General features: G+C 37.1%; 1 protein-coding gene across 1 annotated transcript; it reads right to left on the minus strand.

Moving 5' to 3' along the window:
- Positions 1 to 1,957: 1,957 nt before the first annotated feature.
- LOC124153438 (DNA polymerase delta subunit 4-like) lies at positions 1,958 to 20,989 on the minus strand. Its single transcript, XM_046526588.1, has 3 exons — positions 20,640 to 20,989; positions 17,745 to 17,937; positions 1,958 to 2,176 (listed from the first exon to the last, which is right to left on the minus strand). The coding sequence occupies exons 1-3, from the start codon at positions 20,734 to 20,736 to the stop codon at positions 2,146 to 2,148; spliced, it is 321 nt and encodes a 106-aa protein (XP_046382544.1). The 5' UTR covers positions 20,737 to 20,989; the 3' UTR covers positions 1,958 to 2,145.
- Between the last annotated feature and the right edge of the window lie 95 nt (positions 20,990 to 21,084).

A 21,084-nucleotide genomic window follows, 5' to 3' on the forward strand; every position in this document is an offset into this window, starting at 1 on the left:
AACAAGAACCTATCTACGTTCTCTGACTCTAACACTCCTCTTGCCCACTGATTATTCAAAATTAGCCCCATATAGATGCATTCAAGGAAACAATGGAAAAAGTAGTGAACCGCTCACGTGACCTAAGTTTGGAAGAGTCTATGATTCCATGGAGAGCTAGGCTGGGATATAGTGAATATATGAGGGGAAAGCGCTACAGGTACGCAATGAAGTTGTACATGTTGACGGAAGCAAAGGGTTTGGCGCTGCAGGTCCTCCAACTCAGAAGTTTCTGGAAAAAGGCAGGGGGTGGTTGGGCGAGGGTGCACGCCAAGAAAGCTACAGGCGGTGGTTGAAAATAGCAATTAAAATTGTGGCATCGATCATTGGGGTCAAATGATGTCTGACTTTCCCATTGCAAGAAAATTCATCAAATGGTACTAAAAATTGGGAATCCACCTACTGAAATCACTGTTGCTGAAACGTAATTTTTATTCAAAGAAAAGTTTTGAAAAATTCCTCTCATCGACTTTCTAATTCCAGTTATAGAATCTCTTATGACAATATCTGTACCTTCGATCCCTTTGAGAAGATAGTCATCCTAGCCTGCCTCAACCAGAACCAAGGGCTTATTAGGACATTTCCCCGATTATATGAAAAACACGATAGACAGAAAAGACGAAAACAGAAGAGATGTAGGCAGTGCTTCAAGAAGAATGTCCACCAGGATACATCATATTATAGCCCCACCTGCCTATCTGATCCTCGATTGTGTCTTGACTGTTTCCAGAAGTATCACAAGAATTTGTGATGCAGAAAATTATTTACCCAGCGGGAAAAAATTATTTTTTAATGTTTACCTTTTATATTTTCTATTTCAATATTTATTTAAAAAGATATTATTTTATGCGAAGTATTTAGTGACTGAAAAATTATTCTAAAAATGCTGGTCAATTTTTGATTTGTAAAACAATATGTTTCATTGCAACAATTCTTCGTTTATACAAATTTTCCCTTTCATTTATAAACCAATGTATATCATTATAAAATCTTATCCAGAGGATATCATATCGTTCATAATAATTTTTCCACCATAGGGAGCAACACTTTTGCTGGAAATATTGGTAATACTCGCAATATTTTCTTTTGAGCAATAAAACATTTAAAATCGTATATGAATGTATCATTTCCAGATTATAAAAATAATGTTTGCTGGATTACTATTTCCATTAGTTTTTTCCAGAAAGTGATAAAGTCTGAATGGGTTTTCGCTACAGTACTGACAAAGAGCAAAGAAATGTGGGAAACATGTAGGTGTGTTGCGGGAAGGTATCAAAAGTTTGACAGGATACTTAGAAAATTTAAATGTAAAATTTTTAACAAATGAAGGGTTATTTAAAAAAAAAGTGCGAAAACATGTAGCAGGCATCACAAATCATGAGGTCACGTCGTTAAAATAACAATAAAATTATACAAATTTTTGCCAAAAAGTCAGCCACAGGGCATTTTCTTCAAAAAACGGTCAGCACGGAATGTGTTAAACAACTCTTTATGTACCTTACGCATATGGTAAACGGTGATCATTGCATGGATACCTGCGAGCTCTTATCCATAGGGTTGATTCTCACCTCACATGGTTATTTTTGTTAATTAATCATTAATGCCAGGAAACTAATGCCAAGAATTTTATATAATGACAATTTATGAATCAAATTAATAATTATCGGATAATTATGAATGATACATGGGAAAGAATTATTTTGTGTCCATCTCATGACTGTCAAATAATATTACACATGTTTGATGGTGCATGCTTTTAACCCCATTAAACAATGATACATAGGTGGAAAGAAGAAAAATAGCGTTTTCAAAAAAGTATCAATAGTATGACAAAAATCCAAAAGTAAGCTAAAAATTCATCTTACGCAACCCCTAGCAAGAAATTATTCTAAGAACGAGGTATAGAAGAGGAAAAGGATTAAAAACTTAACAATTTATTCACATAAATACATGATTAGATCACAATACATAAAACTCAAGATAAAAGTATCACAGTCGTTTCTAATAAAAATTGTAAACAATTGGAAAACAATAATAAAAATCCTGCTTCCTTCCTCCAGAAAAAATACCATACCACATTATATTTTCCTCTCTTCAAAAGTTTACTTACGTAAGGCCAGCATATTTACTCCACACACTGAAAAGAAAATATTAAAAACATTAGCATACATAAAATATGGGTTCATTAAAACATGAACACAATGAAAAATGCAGTAAAATTTTAGTATTAATGCATTTTATGTATTTCACAATGATTTGGGTGACTACATATATGTAGTTATTTTCAAAATACAGTAGAATCCTGATTTAAGGTTTTTCAGGGGGGACAAAATTTAAAACACTAAATGCGGAAAAACACTAAATGAGGACCTGCCGTTTTTTTTCGGGTTTTAGGGTCTGTAATGATTGGAATGGCTTTTTATGAATAAAAAATATTATTATAAGTAACTTAAAGGTGCTGATTGCAGCAAAAAATTCTTTAATGAAATGTTCTCTGCCCTATGAAGGTTGGACAATACTTTTCAGGAATCAGCTAAATAAATGGGTAGTAAAAATAAGTGATGAGAGGATGACAATTGTTTTAATGAAATATTTTAAGAAAATTCTAATAAACATCAACTTAAAAGCATTCCCACACAGATTATTATTATGGACATGAGTGATTCCATTTTTAAGTATATTTCAGTGGTCTCGATGAAATTTAGAATTTTTTCTGTAAAAGTGACATGTAGGTGACTATAGCATTTCTAATATAATAAGAAAAGGTGTAAGTAGGTACTCAAAAAATCATGAGGAATGAGTGAAATAAAGGGACAGCAGAAGATCGCTAATCCCGAATTCTCAACTACCGAATATCTAGTAGGGAGGTTTTCTGGAATTTTGCCAACTTAACGTTTTCTGTTGCCTCGGCGAAACAAGGGATTTATGAGCCTTTAAAAAGCCTCCTATGCGCACATTTTGGATTTCGAGGTCATCCAAAAAGGTAGAATCTCATTTTGGTATGCGTACAAGCCGATGGTGATTCAACTCGATGATAACACCAGATTCGTTGTCATATATCCGCGGCCTTATGCAGGTCGAATGGAGTCGGGAGAAGTTGCTTACGCGGCGCGCTGATCACCTTGACTCCGACTCGCCTTGTTTCTCGGCAGCTTTTAATAAAATTTGGTTGGACCTTGAATAACGATTAGCTAAACTCTGTTAAGTGAAAAGGTTTAATCTTCAACAGAACTGGATTTCATCCGAAAAATTGTCAGTGCCTCTGGAGTTTGGCAATTTCGTCAGGGTTATGATGTCGAAGTCAACCACCAAGGGATACCTGCCGGATTTTCGTATTTTTCCGCGCCCATCTATTTTACCGTGAGTATGCGGTGATTTTTTTTCCAGTATGAGCGATTTATTTAGAGTCATGGACCGTGATAGTTCGTCAAAACTCCGATTGTCATTCTCTTTTGACATTAATTAGCACCAGATAAATATTTTTGAATCGAGAGCGATATCAACCAGCCGCATGTCGTTAAATTGGCTCCGGGATATCTAAATTACGATGTAAAATAATGTTGTTCCGTAAGGAAAGAATGCTCTCAGTCATGGTCATGATAAGGGAAACACTTCCTCTGTTCTTTCGCTGTTCCTCCGTGGAAACTGACCTTGGAATGGATTATAGAAAGAATCTTCTAGTGAACTGCGCAATTGATATTGGGCCTCCTCTTTTGAAAAGAGAAAGTAGCCGACTGAAAAAATATTGGGCTAATAATCGACTACCCGTAGTGAGTAGAGTTGAAAGGGGCATAAGCCATCAATTGAAAACATAACGAGAAAACCATTATTTTAGCGGCCCTCGGAGGATAACTCGTGTCATCAGTGGTCACGTATCATCGAAGTCAAGTTCAAGAAGTGAAGGATAAGGTAGTTCGAGGATATTAAGGAATGACTTTGCTCCATTAGATCGGATCTGATACAAAAAGTGCCTGGTGTTTGGATCAGAAGGGGAACGAAACGTTACGAGAAGACAAATCACCCAACTTGCGAGTTGAAGGTCGCAGCGCTGCGCTCGCGGAAGAAAGCAGTTGAAGAAGCGTTCCCCGGTAGATTCTATCGACTCTTGGTTAACTTTCATGAGACTGTTCTTGTTGATGAGCATAAATTCGAAGATTTTGATGAACCGTCATGAAAAAACGTTAAATCGGGCAAAAAAATCTTGAGCGGGACAAATTTTTACGACCATAAATGCGGCAAAACGCTAAATGCGGAAACACTATATATATTTATAAATACGGATAAATTTTACATTGTCCTAATAGGGACTGAATCGGGACCCAAAAAAATAAACGCTAAATGCGGAAAAACGTTAAATGCGAAGACGTTAAATCCGGATCCGACTGTAATCTCAAATATGGCTGTGGAGGAAGTATTATGCCATAGAAAACAGAATTATGGCACTGTGTGGCTGCTCAAATTTGAAATCAAAAGATTGAGGGAAAAAAGGGTGTGTTTGGTTCATTGGCTGAGAGCAAGTGAATTATCTGACTACTTCAATCCCATCGAATTTTGGGATATGCTTATTTTTATAAGGAGTTCAAAAAAAAGTTACTGCATGGCTACCTTGACCTTGCTCCTCCTAGCACATACCATCCATATCGCATATTGTCTGATATGTGCCAGAAATTTAGAGTACAGCAGTCTTTTGCCAATAGGAGGGGACACTTAAAATTAGAAATTGGATTTAGTTATTTTAAACCAAAAAGATATGAATGAAAAACACACGCCAAATTTCAGAGCTCAAATTCGATTTTTAACCGAGATACGTAGCTTTAAAAGTCCACCAGGAGCTTTGGCCACGCCCACGACGCGAAATGTATTTCTATTGGCTGACGCCGTGTGACCTGTGAACCTCATGAATGCCGCGGGAGTAACTCTTGAAGAAGCCGTTAACCCATTGGATTCGTGGAAATAGTGGCCAAAAGTTTATCATCATGGTGAAACAAAACGTTAATTTTGTTTGGCTGATTCTCAAAATGTACTGACATAATCAACCGAGGCTCTGAACAATTCTTCTTTCCCAAAACGAATCATTTCATTGAAATGAAACTTCGTGAGATGAAATGTTTACAGTTTTCAGAGAGACAGTAATCACGGCAATTATAGTGGATGCTTTAATTTGTTGACATACCATCGTAAAATCCTTTACTTATTAATGGTTTTTAGTTTCTAGATGTAAATTATGAAATAAATTAAAAAATGTGCTGTAGTTATAGCTGTTTTCTTGCTCTCTGAAGTGAAGAAGTTCGGGGTTCTCTTCGTTTCTTTTAGGATTAGCATTAAAATTTCGTTGGAACAGCATTTTAAAAGAGAAACCTCGCTTTGGTCAACTGTGCTCCTGATAATTCTTCAAGTCAATTTCACACTATAAAAAATGGTAAACAGTTGTCATCAAAATGATAGAGGAACTCAGAGATCGGGATTTTTACATGAAAATATCCGTTAGTTCCCTTATATTTACATCTGAGTTACACGTACAGTCTCTTTCAAAAGTTTTAGGACAAAGTTTGTGGCACCGCTTATGCTTCTACAGGAAATTTATTATCCTATACTCCTTTCGTAGTTTTCTGCTGTGCTCCACTATCATTCCGCTTGTGAGTGAAATTATATATATGCCCTCAAAGGGATAAATTATTTTATACTGCAAATTTATTATTCCGCTTCTATTTATGCAGGATGTAATGATTATTTCGTATGCATTTACTGCATACTTGAACCGGTTTTCACCTTTACTTTTTATAATGCTTATTTTTTGAGTAATTTTATGTTACCGAGGCGGCCAAGTGGCCATCAATTTGAGCTGTGCTTGTGAAGGTTGAAGGATCGGGACTGTATTTTCATAATTTTTTCAGCTTGTTCTCTCATTTTCTTTCTTATTTACAGGTTTTTTGTATTCGTAATTTCGCTGTCAATGCTAATATGATTTAATTGAAGCTAATGCAAATTTTTTAAACTAAGAAAAAAGATGGTGGATAAAATCCTGAGGTCGGCATTAACGTACCTACAGTTTGAAGTCTGGCGAGAGCAGTAACACATTACATTGTACAAGTATCGTATAATTTGACACTTATTCTTTTTCGATTGATGATAGTTCAAACTATTTGCTAGTATACATTCAGTATGCATTTTCCTTTGGTTTCTCTGTTTTATTGTAAGATTAGAAAAGTTAAAAAAGAAAGAAAAGTTATTATTTACTATTTTTGCTTCCATTTATAAATCTGGCGGCACCGTGACTCATATGTGCTCATTTCTGTTTCCAGTGAGTAATACGATATCGTAGTATTTCCTGGAGTACAAATTTGTGATTATGATGTATTACTTTTTACTATTTGGCACATCACCAGGCTAGCGTCGAAGACGCTTTCCCTTACAGTAGTTGGCTTTTAATGCGCAAGATAGAAACAAAGAGTGAAAACCGGGGAAAATATGTAGTAAATGCACACGAAATAATCATTAAATCCAACATAAATTGAAACATAATGATGTGTTTGAAATTAAAAAGTCAAATTTCCCGTTGAGCGCGTACGTATTTTAGCAAATACGAAATTTTGCGATGTGTAGCCAAAGACAACAAAAGGAGTAGTGGAAACTAAATCCCATTGAGAAGCAGAAGAGACTTGCATTAAAATGGCCCTCACTAATTCTATAACAGCCCATCTCTGAAGGAATATGCTGTCTCCATGCAACGTCGTACCACCGCCTCCCTCGGTCTGGTACATCAATGGTAAAATTTGGTGAGAGGCTTTCTTACACCCATTGCTTTATAAATCAAGCATAATATTTGGTAGTGTAATCCCTTCTATTCATTTTAATTGGTGAAACACAACATGGCTAATGAGGAGCATGCACTACTGACCAGCTGCATTTATTGCTCGAAGTTAATGAACCAGTGGTTTTATAATCACTTGATTATGTAAAAAAAAAAGAAATATCCCGTAAGAATTTCAAAAAAAAAAAGCATTTCAATATTGTATACAGCCATGCACGAAGGTATTATATCAACATGGACAAATCTAGGGTGGCCAGCCCCCCAGAAAAATTAAAAAAATCGAAATTGTGAATCATGCACCACACTGAGTTGGTAACCACTAGAGCCACAGCACAGCCCCTTTCTGGAGAGATTCTTAATCTGAGAGACTCTGGGAGGTGTACATAAATTAATGTACAGTAAACTCTTGATTTTACGAAGTCAGTGGGACCGGAAAATTGGCACTTCGTAAAATCGAGTTTCGTAAATTCAAACCTTTTTCATAAGTCACGAAAAAAATGTTCGCTTTTGTTTCTTCCGCCGTTTTTTGTCTTTAGTGGTCTTATTTAAATGTTTTCGGTGGTTATTCTCGGTATAATTCATAGAAAAGGCTTTTTGCTATCGATTTATGATGTGAAAAATCGTTAAATAATTATACCACCATAAAATTCCCATTTCTTGTTCATACTTCAACATCAACGATCGCTAAAGAAATTCCCGACCAGTTTAGAAAACGTAATCAAATAATGAATTGCAATGTTTATTATAAGAATTTACAGTAATAAATTTGTGGTTATGAGCCAATAGCTACTATTAAGTATGCAAAAGATAGATATTTGTTTCTGACACCCACGGAATTTTAGCGGCAGCCGGCCTAACCGCCATTTATGTCGCCCTCTATCGCTCAGTGACGAGAAAAAAAGAAAAACAAGGGTCTTAGCCCGTTTCCAAAATAACCTCCGTAAATTAATATTTCGAGTTACTTCGTATTTTCAGCAGAATGTGCTCTATTTTCACTGAGATTCAATTACGATCATAAATAACGTAGGATGTGATTATCTTCTGGCGAATATTTGCAGTAAATTCTGTTTGAGTTCTCCGTCCGACTACTGTGTTCCATCATCTTCGCAGACGTTGCCATAAAAGACTTAATTCTTCATCAGGACTGTATTCTTCATACCGGGTGTGAGGTGATCTGTTCATATAGTATGTTTCTCTCCTTTTATGCCGACAGGAGCAAGGTTCCAACCGGAAAACGACAGGAGAAACATCTTACAGTATCGGAGAAATATAGATATAAACGTTATTATCCACATTGATTGTTTTCCTACAAGAGACGTTTTATCATTTCTCAACGTGGTTAAGTATTGGTTCACTAGCGTGAATTCCCAAAAAATGACACGCAAAAACCTGTACCGTCACCTCATTTAGTTTTCGTGTTCCTTTCTCCGCCGTATTGAAAGTTATGCAAAGGATCATTGACATAGAGAAAAGATTTTCTTAGTTTTAGCACTAAAAATAGTCGCGCCATAATCGTAAATAAATATAGTGTGGAAAGAGCAAAAAAAATAATTTCAATTGAAAAGTCAGCTGAGAAGAAGAGAGACAGTTATAAGCGCGGCACCATTTTCCCGATAGTGGAAGATACTTCTTCCGCCTCTCTCCGGTGAATAACTTCCCCCAGTTGCAGGTAAAGATGAACCATGCCCTTCTCCACAATCGGGGAACGTTCCCAGTGGGAGGGGTGAATAAGAGTGGGATGGGGATTGCCTTGAAGAAGAAGTGTGGTCATCACAAGGACTGGTGAAGGGGGCAGGACAAAGAAGGGTGGGGAAATGGCCTTCAGCTCTGCCTCAGTCTACTTTTGGGGGCCGTATGTATTTTTTTGCGACGCACATAAGCTCAGTCACCTTAGGGAGGGAGTGAAAGGGAAATGCTGGGGAAGGAGGGGTTTGGGATGCTTAAGGTGGGTGTCAGCAAGATCAGCCAAAGGCGGCAGGAAGGAAGGGACAAAGGCTTTTGAAAGACAGAACCCCAGCATGGGAGAACGGGGAAGCGCGTGAGAAGAAAGTTCATGGTTAGACTTGGAAGTGCGTCTTCATTACGAGAAGCCTGAAATATAAATTGGCGGTAAATAGAGCCCAATACTTAAGATATTTAAGTTGTTCATTCACAAAGGCCAATATATACACGAAAAGATATTATGGCGCGGATTGCATGTATCAACGTCCATTTCGGGATGTTATTAATTTCTGTTCCCATTTATAAAAGTAGCAAATAGATTTGAAAGAATGATAATCATGAATAAAAATATCTAAATCGATATCCAAACGCACATGAGCAAAATAGATGAATGTATACATACCGATCCATCGCAAGTAATACCGCTCAAGCTTCTTCCGGTACAGGACTTTAAAATATTGGATAATGCCTTGGTCCAAGGGCTGGGACTTGCTAGTCGAGTTCGGGGGTAAAAAGAGGACTCGAACATTAGCCAATTTTAGATCCTCCACGTATTTATGAACGGTGGCATTATCCATTATTAAAACAATTTTGCTGTTCTCTCCAGCAATTTTTCTCTGTAGACGTATAACCGTTTGCTGGAAAATTTCTCGGGTCATCCAGCTGTTTTTATTTGCATGGTAAAAAACGGGGAGGGCTTCCAATTTTACATGTTTTAAGCACCGTGGCCTTTCAAATTTCCCAATGACATCGGGCTTATTTTGTCCGTGCCCGTTTGGTTGACGCACAGCCCCACAGTAACACGCACTTTACTCTTTTTCCCCCCATGGCACCTTTGCCCTTTGAAACCCAGGGTTGCGTCAGGTAATGCATTAAAAATAGCCCAGTTTCAGGGGCCAGCGAGGGTGAGCTCGTCGAGGAAAGGGTCCCGGATTAGGGACCCTTCGAAGTGCTTCGGCGAAAAGTAGTCAAGTAGTCTTCGTTGTACGTTCACAGCAGTGCAAAGGGTTAATTAGGGGTGTACGAAATACTCCGCGCGACCTTCCTGGCATGTTAAACTACGAATTATTGTCGATGCTATGTTTACGAACAGGCACGTAAATAGGGGTATAATGTCAGCCGCGATATTTTAACTGAACTCCTACTCCCCCTAAATTCCCACAGTGAGGTTTTTGGCGACCCATTTCTCTCCAAAGTTGCATTATCATTTACGATTTCGCACTTTTGATGGACCACAGTTGGAAGCGCTGATTTTTTAGCTACTTACGCCGGCGTAACTAGTTTTGTTGACAAATTTTTCGCCGTAGTTCGTATAAACGAATGCCATTTGTTCCTAGGGACCGAGCCGAGGTTCGTAAATTCAAAAAATTTCGTATAATCGAAACTTCGTATAATCGAATAGCGCCATGTATTTAGCATAGGCTTTTCACCGGGACCGCAATATCACTTCGTATAATCGAAAACTTCGTAAAATCCTGCTTCGTAAAATCAAGAGTTTACTGTATGTACAAAGGGAAGTATGAGACCCCAGGACAGTGGGACTGGCTGAGGTACACTCCTGAATACAAGTCCACAACACAATTGCAAAAAGTAACAAAGTTTAAATATACTAGAGGCTTAAATAAGTAGTTTGGGATACTCTCTTAACTCATGAACAATTTGATCCACATCGCCAATTATCTCACCATTATATTAGCCATCAAGTTACAATTTATGAGTTATGCTATAAATCTCTATTGACACAGTTACAGACGAAGGGATATTTTCTCAGGATATTTACTTTCTCCCTGCTAGCAATTCAAATTCATCGTCTATCTCATGAGAACTTCCAAAGATGGACTGACAATAATTGAAGAAAATCCGGTGGAGAAGGGCGTGTATTTTGCATAACGCCACAGATTGTCCGCTAGCACTTGGCAGCAGGAGTGGGGGTAAAGCGAGCTACCTGTTGAAAATAAGAAGTTGGATGAAGCCGAGTATCAAATGGGCGTGCCGCTGAAATGGCGTTTGGTAGATAAGAATGTATACATCAGACAGAAATCCATCATAGCAGTGTAAATGCCGAGACGGCATCATTTTTTTGCGAAGTGGTGTATCCCCTTTGAATATTTGAAAGAGATGTTAGTCGAACCAACTATAAGCCCAATTGTTTCCATAAAATTAAAATATTCCATTAATCAGCTAAATTCCTATTTGAATCCTTTAAAGGAAATCACAATTACTCGCCAAAATCTTGTGTTTCCTGCTGCATAGGCAACCGAGTCAAACATTCCCAATTCATCGTTAAGTATTCGAGCTATTCAAAATTCGAGGTATTCGGATATTCAAGCAATGATTTAATATTCGAATTTGATATTCGAGTTCGAGAAATCTGCTATTCGACCCATCTCTACTCTTAACCATTTCAAGACTGTGAAGTTCTCGCCTTAGCCTGACTGCTGTACTGAGCCGAAGAGATTCTTTTGTCCCCTCCATACAGAGTATTTTTGCAGGAAATTTGTGAAAAAGGGTGTCATGGATAATCACACACACTCAGCACCAACCTTCCAACACTACATAGCGGGGACTACGCATTATCTCGGAATCCGAGGGTAGTTGTGCTCCCTCCTTTCGGGGTTTACAACCCTGCCAGCGGCATTGGTTTGCGGTCAACCATTCATTCATTCATTCATTCATTTATTTACGGGATAACCCATTAACATATTCATACATATAGTTTTACATATGATAAACAATACAAAATACTGAACACACATGCAGTAAACCCAGAAAAGAAGAAAAAAAAAAAAAAAAAATCTATACAGAATTGCACATCAATGAATAAAACATGTAGAGAGATACAACAAAATAAAATTTAAAGTATAAACATGTTCTCCAGTAAAAAAGTTCATCTTTGCCAGAGGTGACATTTGAATCTGGAAAAGGACATAGAGAAATCGTAACTTTGGCCGAGTCTATTAAAATTCCTCATCATTCTAGATAGCGGGGAGTTAAAGGCATAATTTGTTCTATGATAGTTAATAACAAATGGGTGCGGATTTCTGGAATTATGTCGGGGTGCGTTAAAATTTACTAAAGAAAGAAGAAGGGAACAGTCAATATAAGAATTAATAATTTTGTAAAGGAATAGGGCATCAATGGAGGAACGCCTGTCAGATAAGGATTTCAGATTTAAAAGGGATAGAAGATATGAAGTATTGTAATCAGAATGAGGTATTCCTAATTTGAAATTAATAAATTTGAGAAATTTGTTTTGGACCCGTTCAAGCCGTATTGAGTCTGTGTTATAATAAGGTGACCAGTTTACAATAGAGTATTCTAATTTTGAGCGTACCAGAGCTATATAAATAGTCCTTAAAGCATGAAGATTGTTAAATTTTAGACAGGTTCTCTTTATGAAACCTAAATTCTTTAGGGCATCGCAGACAGTTCGGTCTAGATGTACCTTGAATGAGAGCTGGCTGTCAAACCAAACACCTAAATCGCAGACAGCAGTAGGTCTACCTAATACAGTGGAATTAATGGTATACTCATGATAATAGGGCGTGCAAGAGTGATGGAAAGTCATTACGCTACATTTTGGTACATTGAGTGATAACTCATTTGCATCAGCCCACTGCACTAGTAGGTCAATGTTTTTCTGTAGCACATGAGAATCCTGCAGGGAAGCAATATGCTTATAAATCTTTAAGTCATCAGCAAAGAGCAGGAAGTTAACGTCATCGAATATATTATGAATATCATTTATAAAAAGACAAAATAGTAAAGGTCCTAGATGACTGCCCTGAGGTACACCAGATAGACAGGGAAACGGCTCAGAAAAAACATGATTAATACGGACCATTGGAGATCTGGATTTTAGGTAGTTCTCAAACCAGCTTAAGAGCTTGCCATGAATACCTAAGGAATACAATTTGGATATCAATAACTTATGGTTCACTCGATCAAAAGCCTTACTGAAGTCAGTGTATATCACATCAGTTTGATAATTGGACTCCAAACCACTAACTATAAAATCTTGGAGCACCAATAGATTGGTTGAGGTTGATCGACCACGCATAAAGCCATGTTGCTGTGGTACTATAATATTTTTGAAATGAGGAGTAATTCGAGAAACCAGAATTTTCTCCATGATTTTAGGTACACAGGAGAGAGTTACTACAGGTCGATAATTACTAATATCAGTTTTATCACCAGTCTTAAATATAGGTGTAATGTAGCTTAATTTCCAGTAAGAGGGGAAAAGACCATTATCTAATGAATGGTTGAAGAGCAGGGTGAGTGGAAATGTGAGTGATTGCGAGCAATTCTTAAGAAATATCGGTGGAATACCATCTGGCCCTGGTGATTTGTTGATGTCCAAATTTACTAACACATTCAACACTTCTGAAGAAGTAATTTTAAGAAATCCCAAATTAATAGATTGAGTGTCGCTAGGTACAGAGCTTGCACTATTTAGGGTAGTGTATACTTGGGAAAAATAGTCAGCAAAGAGGTTAGCAGAAGACTTTGGGTCAGAAGAATGAACATCTCCATGGTGCATTTGTTTAGGTAATTGATCCGACCCAGACAAGGTTTTGACATATTTCCAGTAATACTTCATGTTGCAATTTATGGAATCCTCAATCATAACTATATGATCATGATGACACTTCTTAATAAGATTTTTGCACTGAGATCGTAGATTAGAGTAAGATAAATAGTCAACCCTTGAATGTGATGATTTGTATATTTTATGGGCTTTCTTCTTGGCAATAATCTTTTCCTTCAACTCTTTAGTAAACCAGGATGGAAATCTATTCTTACTTTTTTTTAGATTAATTAGAGGCACAAACTGATTAACTGCACTGTTCAAAATTGAATAAAATTCCATCGCAGCATTATCAACAGACATTGACAATAAGGGTAACCAGTTAACAGCAAAGAAATAGTCGTTGAGTAGAGCATAGTTGGCCTTCCTAAAGTTAAAGAATGAAATATCACAAGAATCAGGTACAACATTAGAATCAACATTAAAAGCACATTGAAGTGGTGGATGGTGAACATCAGCAGTTACAAGTGGATCATCACATTCAATAGAAATATCATTAATGTTTGAGAGACAAAGATCCAAAATGCGTCCATTTACATTAATCACCGAGTTATGCTGAGACAAACCCAGAAACTGAAGCGATTCGTACACAAGTTTCCCAGTGGACGAGTACCAGTCTGGGAAAATACCTGAATTACTTGAAGGTAAGATATTGTCCGGGAGGTTGTAATCACCAAATACTAATACAAAGGAATCCGGATATTTCTGCAAGTACCTGTCAATCTGCTCAAAATGCTCCTCGTAGTGTGCTAAAGGCGATGCCGGTGGGAAGTAAACACATCCAAGAATCAGTTTTCTATGCAGTAAAGGTAACATCACAAAAATATGTTCAATGTTGTCACTATTAGACGGCAGCGTATAAGCAGGCAATCCAAGTTTCACTGCAATCATAACACCACCCCCGCGAGTTTTTCCACCATTAACAAGGGGTCTATCTTTCCTAAATATATCGTAATCAGCAAATCCAAGCTCAGAGTCGTGGATATGAGGAACAAGCCAAGTTTCTGTTAAAAAAACCAAGTCCGAATTCAAGAGAGGAACATTCAGTCTTAATTCATCAAGTTTGGTCCGGAGACCTCGCACATTTTGGTAAAAGGCGAGGAAAGATCTTGTCGACCATGCTTTGTTTATGTGAATTAGCTGTACGGATAATTATAGCTTGAACGTAAATTGCAGACTTCGAATTAAATTCTTCATTTCATTTTGAAAATTGTCCAATTTTGAATGAAGCTCTACCGTCAATATTAACACATTAATGCAGCAAAAATTTCCATGTTGCTGTTTATCAAGAATATTATGAAATCGAGCTATAAGTTGATATTTTTTGTATAATTTTATTTAAAAATTGTAAATGCTGCATAAAAGACAATATCATTCAATTCTTAGTTCATCTTTTTTGAGAAAGGAACAAATATTTATTTTACAACATGACTGGATAAACAATTGTATGACCGCGGTCCCTTACTGCTAAGAGGAGTAATATAAGACGAGGGGTAAGGGTACCTGCTCCTGGATTTCAAGGATACGGCCTAAGCCCCGCAGTGTTGGGTCCCGAAACAATGACATCGTGCACCCATGACCGTCATAAAAGGGGGAGAGCTAGGAAATGTATATATTCGGCATTCATAACCTGTGAAGGAAAATCTCCAACGAAAATATAAGGCTTTCGTCTCCCGGGTCAAGAAACGTCCAGATGCATATGTACGTCTTTAGTAAGGAAAAGGTTAATAATCACATATAAAAATTCCCTGAGATCGGAAAGTTTCCTTCGTTTGATAGGATATTAATAATCCTTATTTAAGCTAAACGGCGCCTGCTAGCAGCTTGCATCATAGCGGCACTCCTAGCCTCACACGGTGGCAGCCAGAACCAGAATGATGTCACACAGGCTTTTTTTTCCCAGCATTCATACTTAGCCGTCACGTTTTCGTGTGCTTGAAAATTTTCACTTTTCATTTAATCACGAAAAATAGATATAGTAATTTAAAAATCTAAAAGCGTGACATACGTACTCCAGGAGTAATAATCTTTCGATTTAGGCAATGAAAAAATAATAGGAAACCACCCTATTCCCCCCATCCCACTGGCCAGACTGTTGCAGAGGTGTACGCTCTCTCTTCTCACTCCCTTGAGATGTTTCTGGATACGCTTCTTATCTCCTCAAGCAGCCAAGCACATATCATGCTAGTACTACCCCAGGGTTCCCACTCTAGCTACATTACAAAATTCACGGTTTTTTCCAGGTTTTCACTGTCTACATATTATCCAATTCACGGTTTGTGGATAAACCATTTTAAACAGAAAAATTGATCACGTAACAATCATCGGTCACACGTTATCTAAATATTTAACAAATGCAACAGACACTGTGAATGCAAACGCAGCAATGAAAGTGCTATCTCTCCTCACGTCACATATCGTTTATAAAATTCAGCTCCGGCTAAAGGTTGTGAGTGGGAAAATGGAGGGACCAGGGTGCCAGGGAAGTTAAGAAGTGCCTGATTTTTTGCGAGGGTTAAAGAACACTTTGGTTACCAGTCTTCCGGCTTTGATACAGGCTTAAGGTAATGTGTCATGGCACACGGACCAATAATTGTGCTTCGAATATTGGTGTGCAGATAAATGCGTGGACAGTGTCTGCGCATGACTGACCTTGAAATATGATCGACATATCTATTTTTCTTTTGATTTGCCAATCGTAGTTCTAAAATTAAGCTCGAGAGATTTTTAAGGCTTTATGACGAAATTCACGGCTTTTTCCAGGGTTTTTTACGGCAGACGAAATTCACGGCTTATTCATGGTTTTAAGGTTTTAACGGTTCAGTGGAAACCCTGCTACCCTAAGCATTTCAATTTTGTTTACCGTAGCATTTCAACCGCTCGCTCTCATGATATTGATTACAAGGATAGAATACTGTTTGAAGAAGTAACTGGAACATTTTTTCCACACAATTTATTAGGATGCAACGAGGACTGTCATATAATACATTATTCTCAAGACCCACTGTTAAGAATGTTGTATAAAAAGGGGAAATGCAACATGAAAATAAATTCTGTGGAAAAAATTTACAAAGTCTAACTTATACAATGCTAATAATGTCCATCTCATCATACCTAAAACAATTTATCAAAACCAAAGAAACATTGTGCTTTTCATCCTACGGTTGGTATCTCCCGGGAAACAATATGCATATTTTAAACACCATAAGGTTGGCATTCCACCCAGTATTATATAATGTGAACCATAGATTTCAATGCTTATGCATCATCAGGTATGTGTGAATTGACCATAAGGTGTAGGCCGTGGCAGATCCAGGATAGGGACAAGAGGGGGTCTAGGTACGAGGCCACGGCGATAACCTCCCAGCAGCAGAGGGGGTCCACACAAAATACCATTTTATCTAGTGTAAATTGGATACTCCATGGGTGGACTGTAGACCCCCCTTGCCCTTCTCTGGATGTGCCACCTGGTATAAGTGTATGTATTTAACTACAGATGATGACAATTTGATGTCTGCCCTTGACCAAATTAATGTCCATTATGTAATCTAGAGTGTATGTAATATCTGAATACTTTGCAATTATGTATTCTTTATTTTAATTGACCACACTTGACCTGCCTTACGTCTACATGTAGACACATGGGACAAATAAAATTTTATTTCATTTTTTTGGCAATGCGTCGTAACAGAAAAAAAGAGTGATGTGAGTGATTTCTAAGACTAATTCCATCGATTTTATAAGGTGAAAGTATTAAGTAATTTTAAAATCCTTATAGAATTTTAGCTTAAGATTTACTCGACAATTTTGAGTAATAGCAATAACTGATTTAGGACCACATATACAGAGTTCATATAGGTCTGTGAAATAAAAATAGGTACTGGAAGTCGGGAAAGTTAGATTATGCTCAGGGGGAAACTCCAAAGGTGTAGGAAAAAGATTAAAATCATGGTGGAATGCAAAGAGCATTATTGCATCAGAGGTGAGAGATGGGTATTTCGTATCTGCCCAGGCTGGGCAGCACAGCTGAGCGCAAACTTGGCATTTCTTGACTTTACTTCACTGAATACTTCTCTCCAGCTCACAAAGACTTAATCTGTGAATGTAATACCATTCAAAGGAAAGCCACAAAATTCATCAAAATTGATGGGAATGGCTAGAGACTCAGAGGCTTCTTGCTAGGCTTTGATTGCTTGAGCTATTTAGAGTAGGTATTTTTCTGAGCTATACATATAACATCATCTTAGAGACTCATTACGTTTCTAAGTCTGACAGGGACAATAACACGAGAGATATTTTGTCTAATCCTCAAGCAATAATGAACTAACAGCTTGTGCTTCATTCTGGAGATGATTTGCTTACCACTCAGTATAATTTCTATCCCCAAGATGATTTAAAATCATTTCTTTGACGACCTTTGGAGGTTGAAGTCCTAACTTGTAAGCTCTATCCCAGCGCTCAAGTCGAGTGATGTTAATACAAGGTCCATACTTCCAGTTTAAATCAAACTGTCTAAGTACCTGAAGTTCATGAGATGGGTCATCAGATGTCTTGCCTGAAAAATAAACGGCATTAATTAAGGAAAATACATTAGACAAAAATTCACAGGTCTTAGGCCTACCAATTTTTGAAAGAGATCATGAAAATAAAGGAATTATACTTGGAGGTCGATTGACTAGCAAGCTAATCAAGTAAGCCTGAAAAATAAAATTTAACATTCTCAAAAAGGGGTCATGTCACAAAAAAACAAATTTTAGCCAAGTGATGAAACCCACCAACTTGGATTTTCATGAAACTTGCAATGGGCATTCACCCTGGTGTGAATAGAGATTGTTTGAAATTTTAGCATCCTAGTATCAATACATCGTAATACATGAGAAATTGAAATTTGGTGGTAACTCTACAGTGCAGCAGTGGTGTAGCAAGGGGGGGGAGGAGTCCAGACACCCCAAAATATAAAAGAGCACACTTACTAAGCATTACAAATGAAAACCAAATATTGAAAAAATGATGAATTTACAAAATATTTCTTCAACCAAACCAAATATAATATAATATATAACCAAAAAATCATGAGTCCAGTGTTGTTATCAATCAAAATAACCATCTATTACTTGTCACCAGAAAAAATTGTTTTGTTCCAAGGCATAAAAAGCAAATGAAATGATTAAATTTAGAGGACAGATAATTTTCTACTGATGTGAGCAAACATTATTGGAACATGAATCATGCCATTACTCTATATTCTATGATAATGGCTCCCAGAATAGGAAATATATAATCACAGTATGAATTTGCACCATGACTCCCATCAAATACCTATTACATGCTCATGAACTTACGCAGCATCAATAAGTGAGAACAGTGGAGCTCTTTCTTACAGGTATTCCTGACAATGGAGTGAGAGAAATCATGTATACCTTCACCTAAGTAAATGTCTCGCTATGACCAACTACGACCCATCTTTCTTATTTCATTATTCATCTTCTGGGAAACTGTTTCAAAGAGTTTATCACTTCAAAGATCTTGGGGTAACCTTTGATTCAAGATTGCGTTTCAATGGTAAACCAAAAACCCCAATCACACCATCCATGACACTCAGAGTGTTGGGTTTATCTGTTGTGCATGAAGAGATTTCAGAACCCACTCTGGTTGAAATATTATACATTTCTCTAGTTTGATCTGCTATGGATACTGTTCTAATGCCCTCGGATCCATTTAATGGAAAATACATCTCAACTTTGGCATGGGTTCAGCAAAGATTTTTAAGATTTGCTTCAAATAAATTCTCAATTTCCAGCTATAATGGTGAAAAATAAAGTCATATATCTGGCATTATATCTTGAACATTTATGCTAAAAGTCAATACTGGAGTTGCAGGCATCACCTAAGGGCACCATCTTTGAACACCAGACTATGAACTATGTTTAATGAACCATGGGCGTGCCCTGCGAGGGACAGGAGGGGGCAGCTGCCCCCCCCCCCCCCACCTAGAAGCAAAAATCGCAAATTAAGGAAAATAATATTTTTTCAAGCAAATAATTGTAAAAAATAATAGAGAGCTGTTACAGTTTCCTTAAAATGTTTATTTCATTCACCTTTTCCATGCTTAAATCTTACCTACAACTTGAAAAACCATAGCTTGCCCCCCCCCCCCTAGTTTTGATCCTGGGTACGCCCTTGTAATGAACCTTATCTTCCTAACAATTACTCCTTGTTCCGTTGTATGGTACAATAAGGGATGGTAAAGATATATCAAGAGATGCTGACTGTTCAAATATGAGTGAAAGACCCTTTAAAAGATACGTGAGAAGAAGTGTGGGGTAAATACTTATCAGTGGAATGTTCTTTATCTTGTTTTATTTAGTCAAATTCATATATTAAGTTCTGACTACTAATTTGCTATCATTTCATTCCATCTTGTTTTCTTTGGTCACACTTACGTATTAATTTACCTAGATGCCTTCTTATTTCCTATCACTCATTACATAACTATTACTTGTCTTTGACTTGAATTTATTTTTCTTTCTTTACAGTAATATAAACCAATTGTACTCACAAATAGCATTTTTACCAATGTATTGAATACTAGCAGGCCACCCAGCATACCTTGGGAAGGAAAGTACCCAGAGAAGAGGGAAACTTGGAACTCAGATTTCATGGTCACATGACAGGATTTTTAGGCAAGGAACAAAGCAGGTATGAAGATAGTATACAAATGTAACAGCAAACAATAGAAAAAATGATTCTGCACACTGCCTACAGGAACAGTTTATTCCCCTTTCCACAAAATTGATAATTTTGTGGGTTCTTACGTGCATAGACCAAAAATATCGTGTGAACACATACCCCAGCAAAAAGGTTTACACCATTAGGATTTCTTTTAACCTTTGTGCACCAATACGATTAATAGTCAAGTGAAGAATACATACTTTAAGTTATATTTTCCCCTTGAGCATGTAAAGAGTTGTGCCTACTCAGCAGGATTTCTAACCACCACAATCATTAGAATACTTTGATAATTTTCTAGCTATGAATTCCACGTATTCCATCAGCTTCCAACGGGCAACATATAAAATCTAGGTATTTTTTTAAGTGTTTAACTCACGTAAAAGGCTAACATCAACTAAGGATTCAAATGAATTGGTAAACAAACATCGATACGTGAATCAATCATTCTTTAACTAAGGTGGGCTAGGAGATAAATACAACGCACATGAGATACATCAAATTGCAAAAAGGTAATTACATCTATACCTTGGATAGAAGTTTTCGGGGTCTTCCCTGGAATCCACTTCTCTTGACGATAAACTCCAGTTATTTGAGAAGTTCTCCTCCTATTGGAAGAAGCCATTGCTCTTCCGATGAACACAGATGAAATTAAAGATAGTCGAAATAAAATTTAGCAAAGAAAAAGCATTGTAGTGTACGTTATCATGTTATCATTCTCGGCAGACAACAATATTTGTAAATAGCATATCACGATGTCGTCATGATTTGAGCAACATGCTACCAAACTTAAATCTTCGCGAAATAACGCGGTGAACTATATATTAAATTATTTTCATCATTGTGTAACTGAGTATGATTTAAGGCAAGTGTTTATTGTTATCATTATTGTTTTTATTTTGTTTCCTTCGATCGATTCAGTTATTCGGCGCGCGATATATATCGAATAATAATATCGATAGTTGCTTTGTAG

This window comes from Ischnura elegans, chromosome 2 (assembly GCF_921293095.1).
Source record: "Ischnura elegans chromosome 2, ioIscEleg1.1, whole genome shotgun sequence".
Taxonomy (NCBI): Eukaryota; Metazoa; Arthropoda; class Insecta; order Odonata; family Coenagrionidae; genus Ischnura; species Ischnura elegans.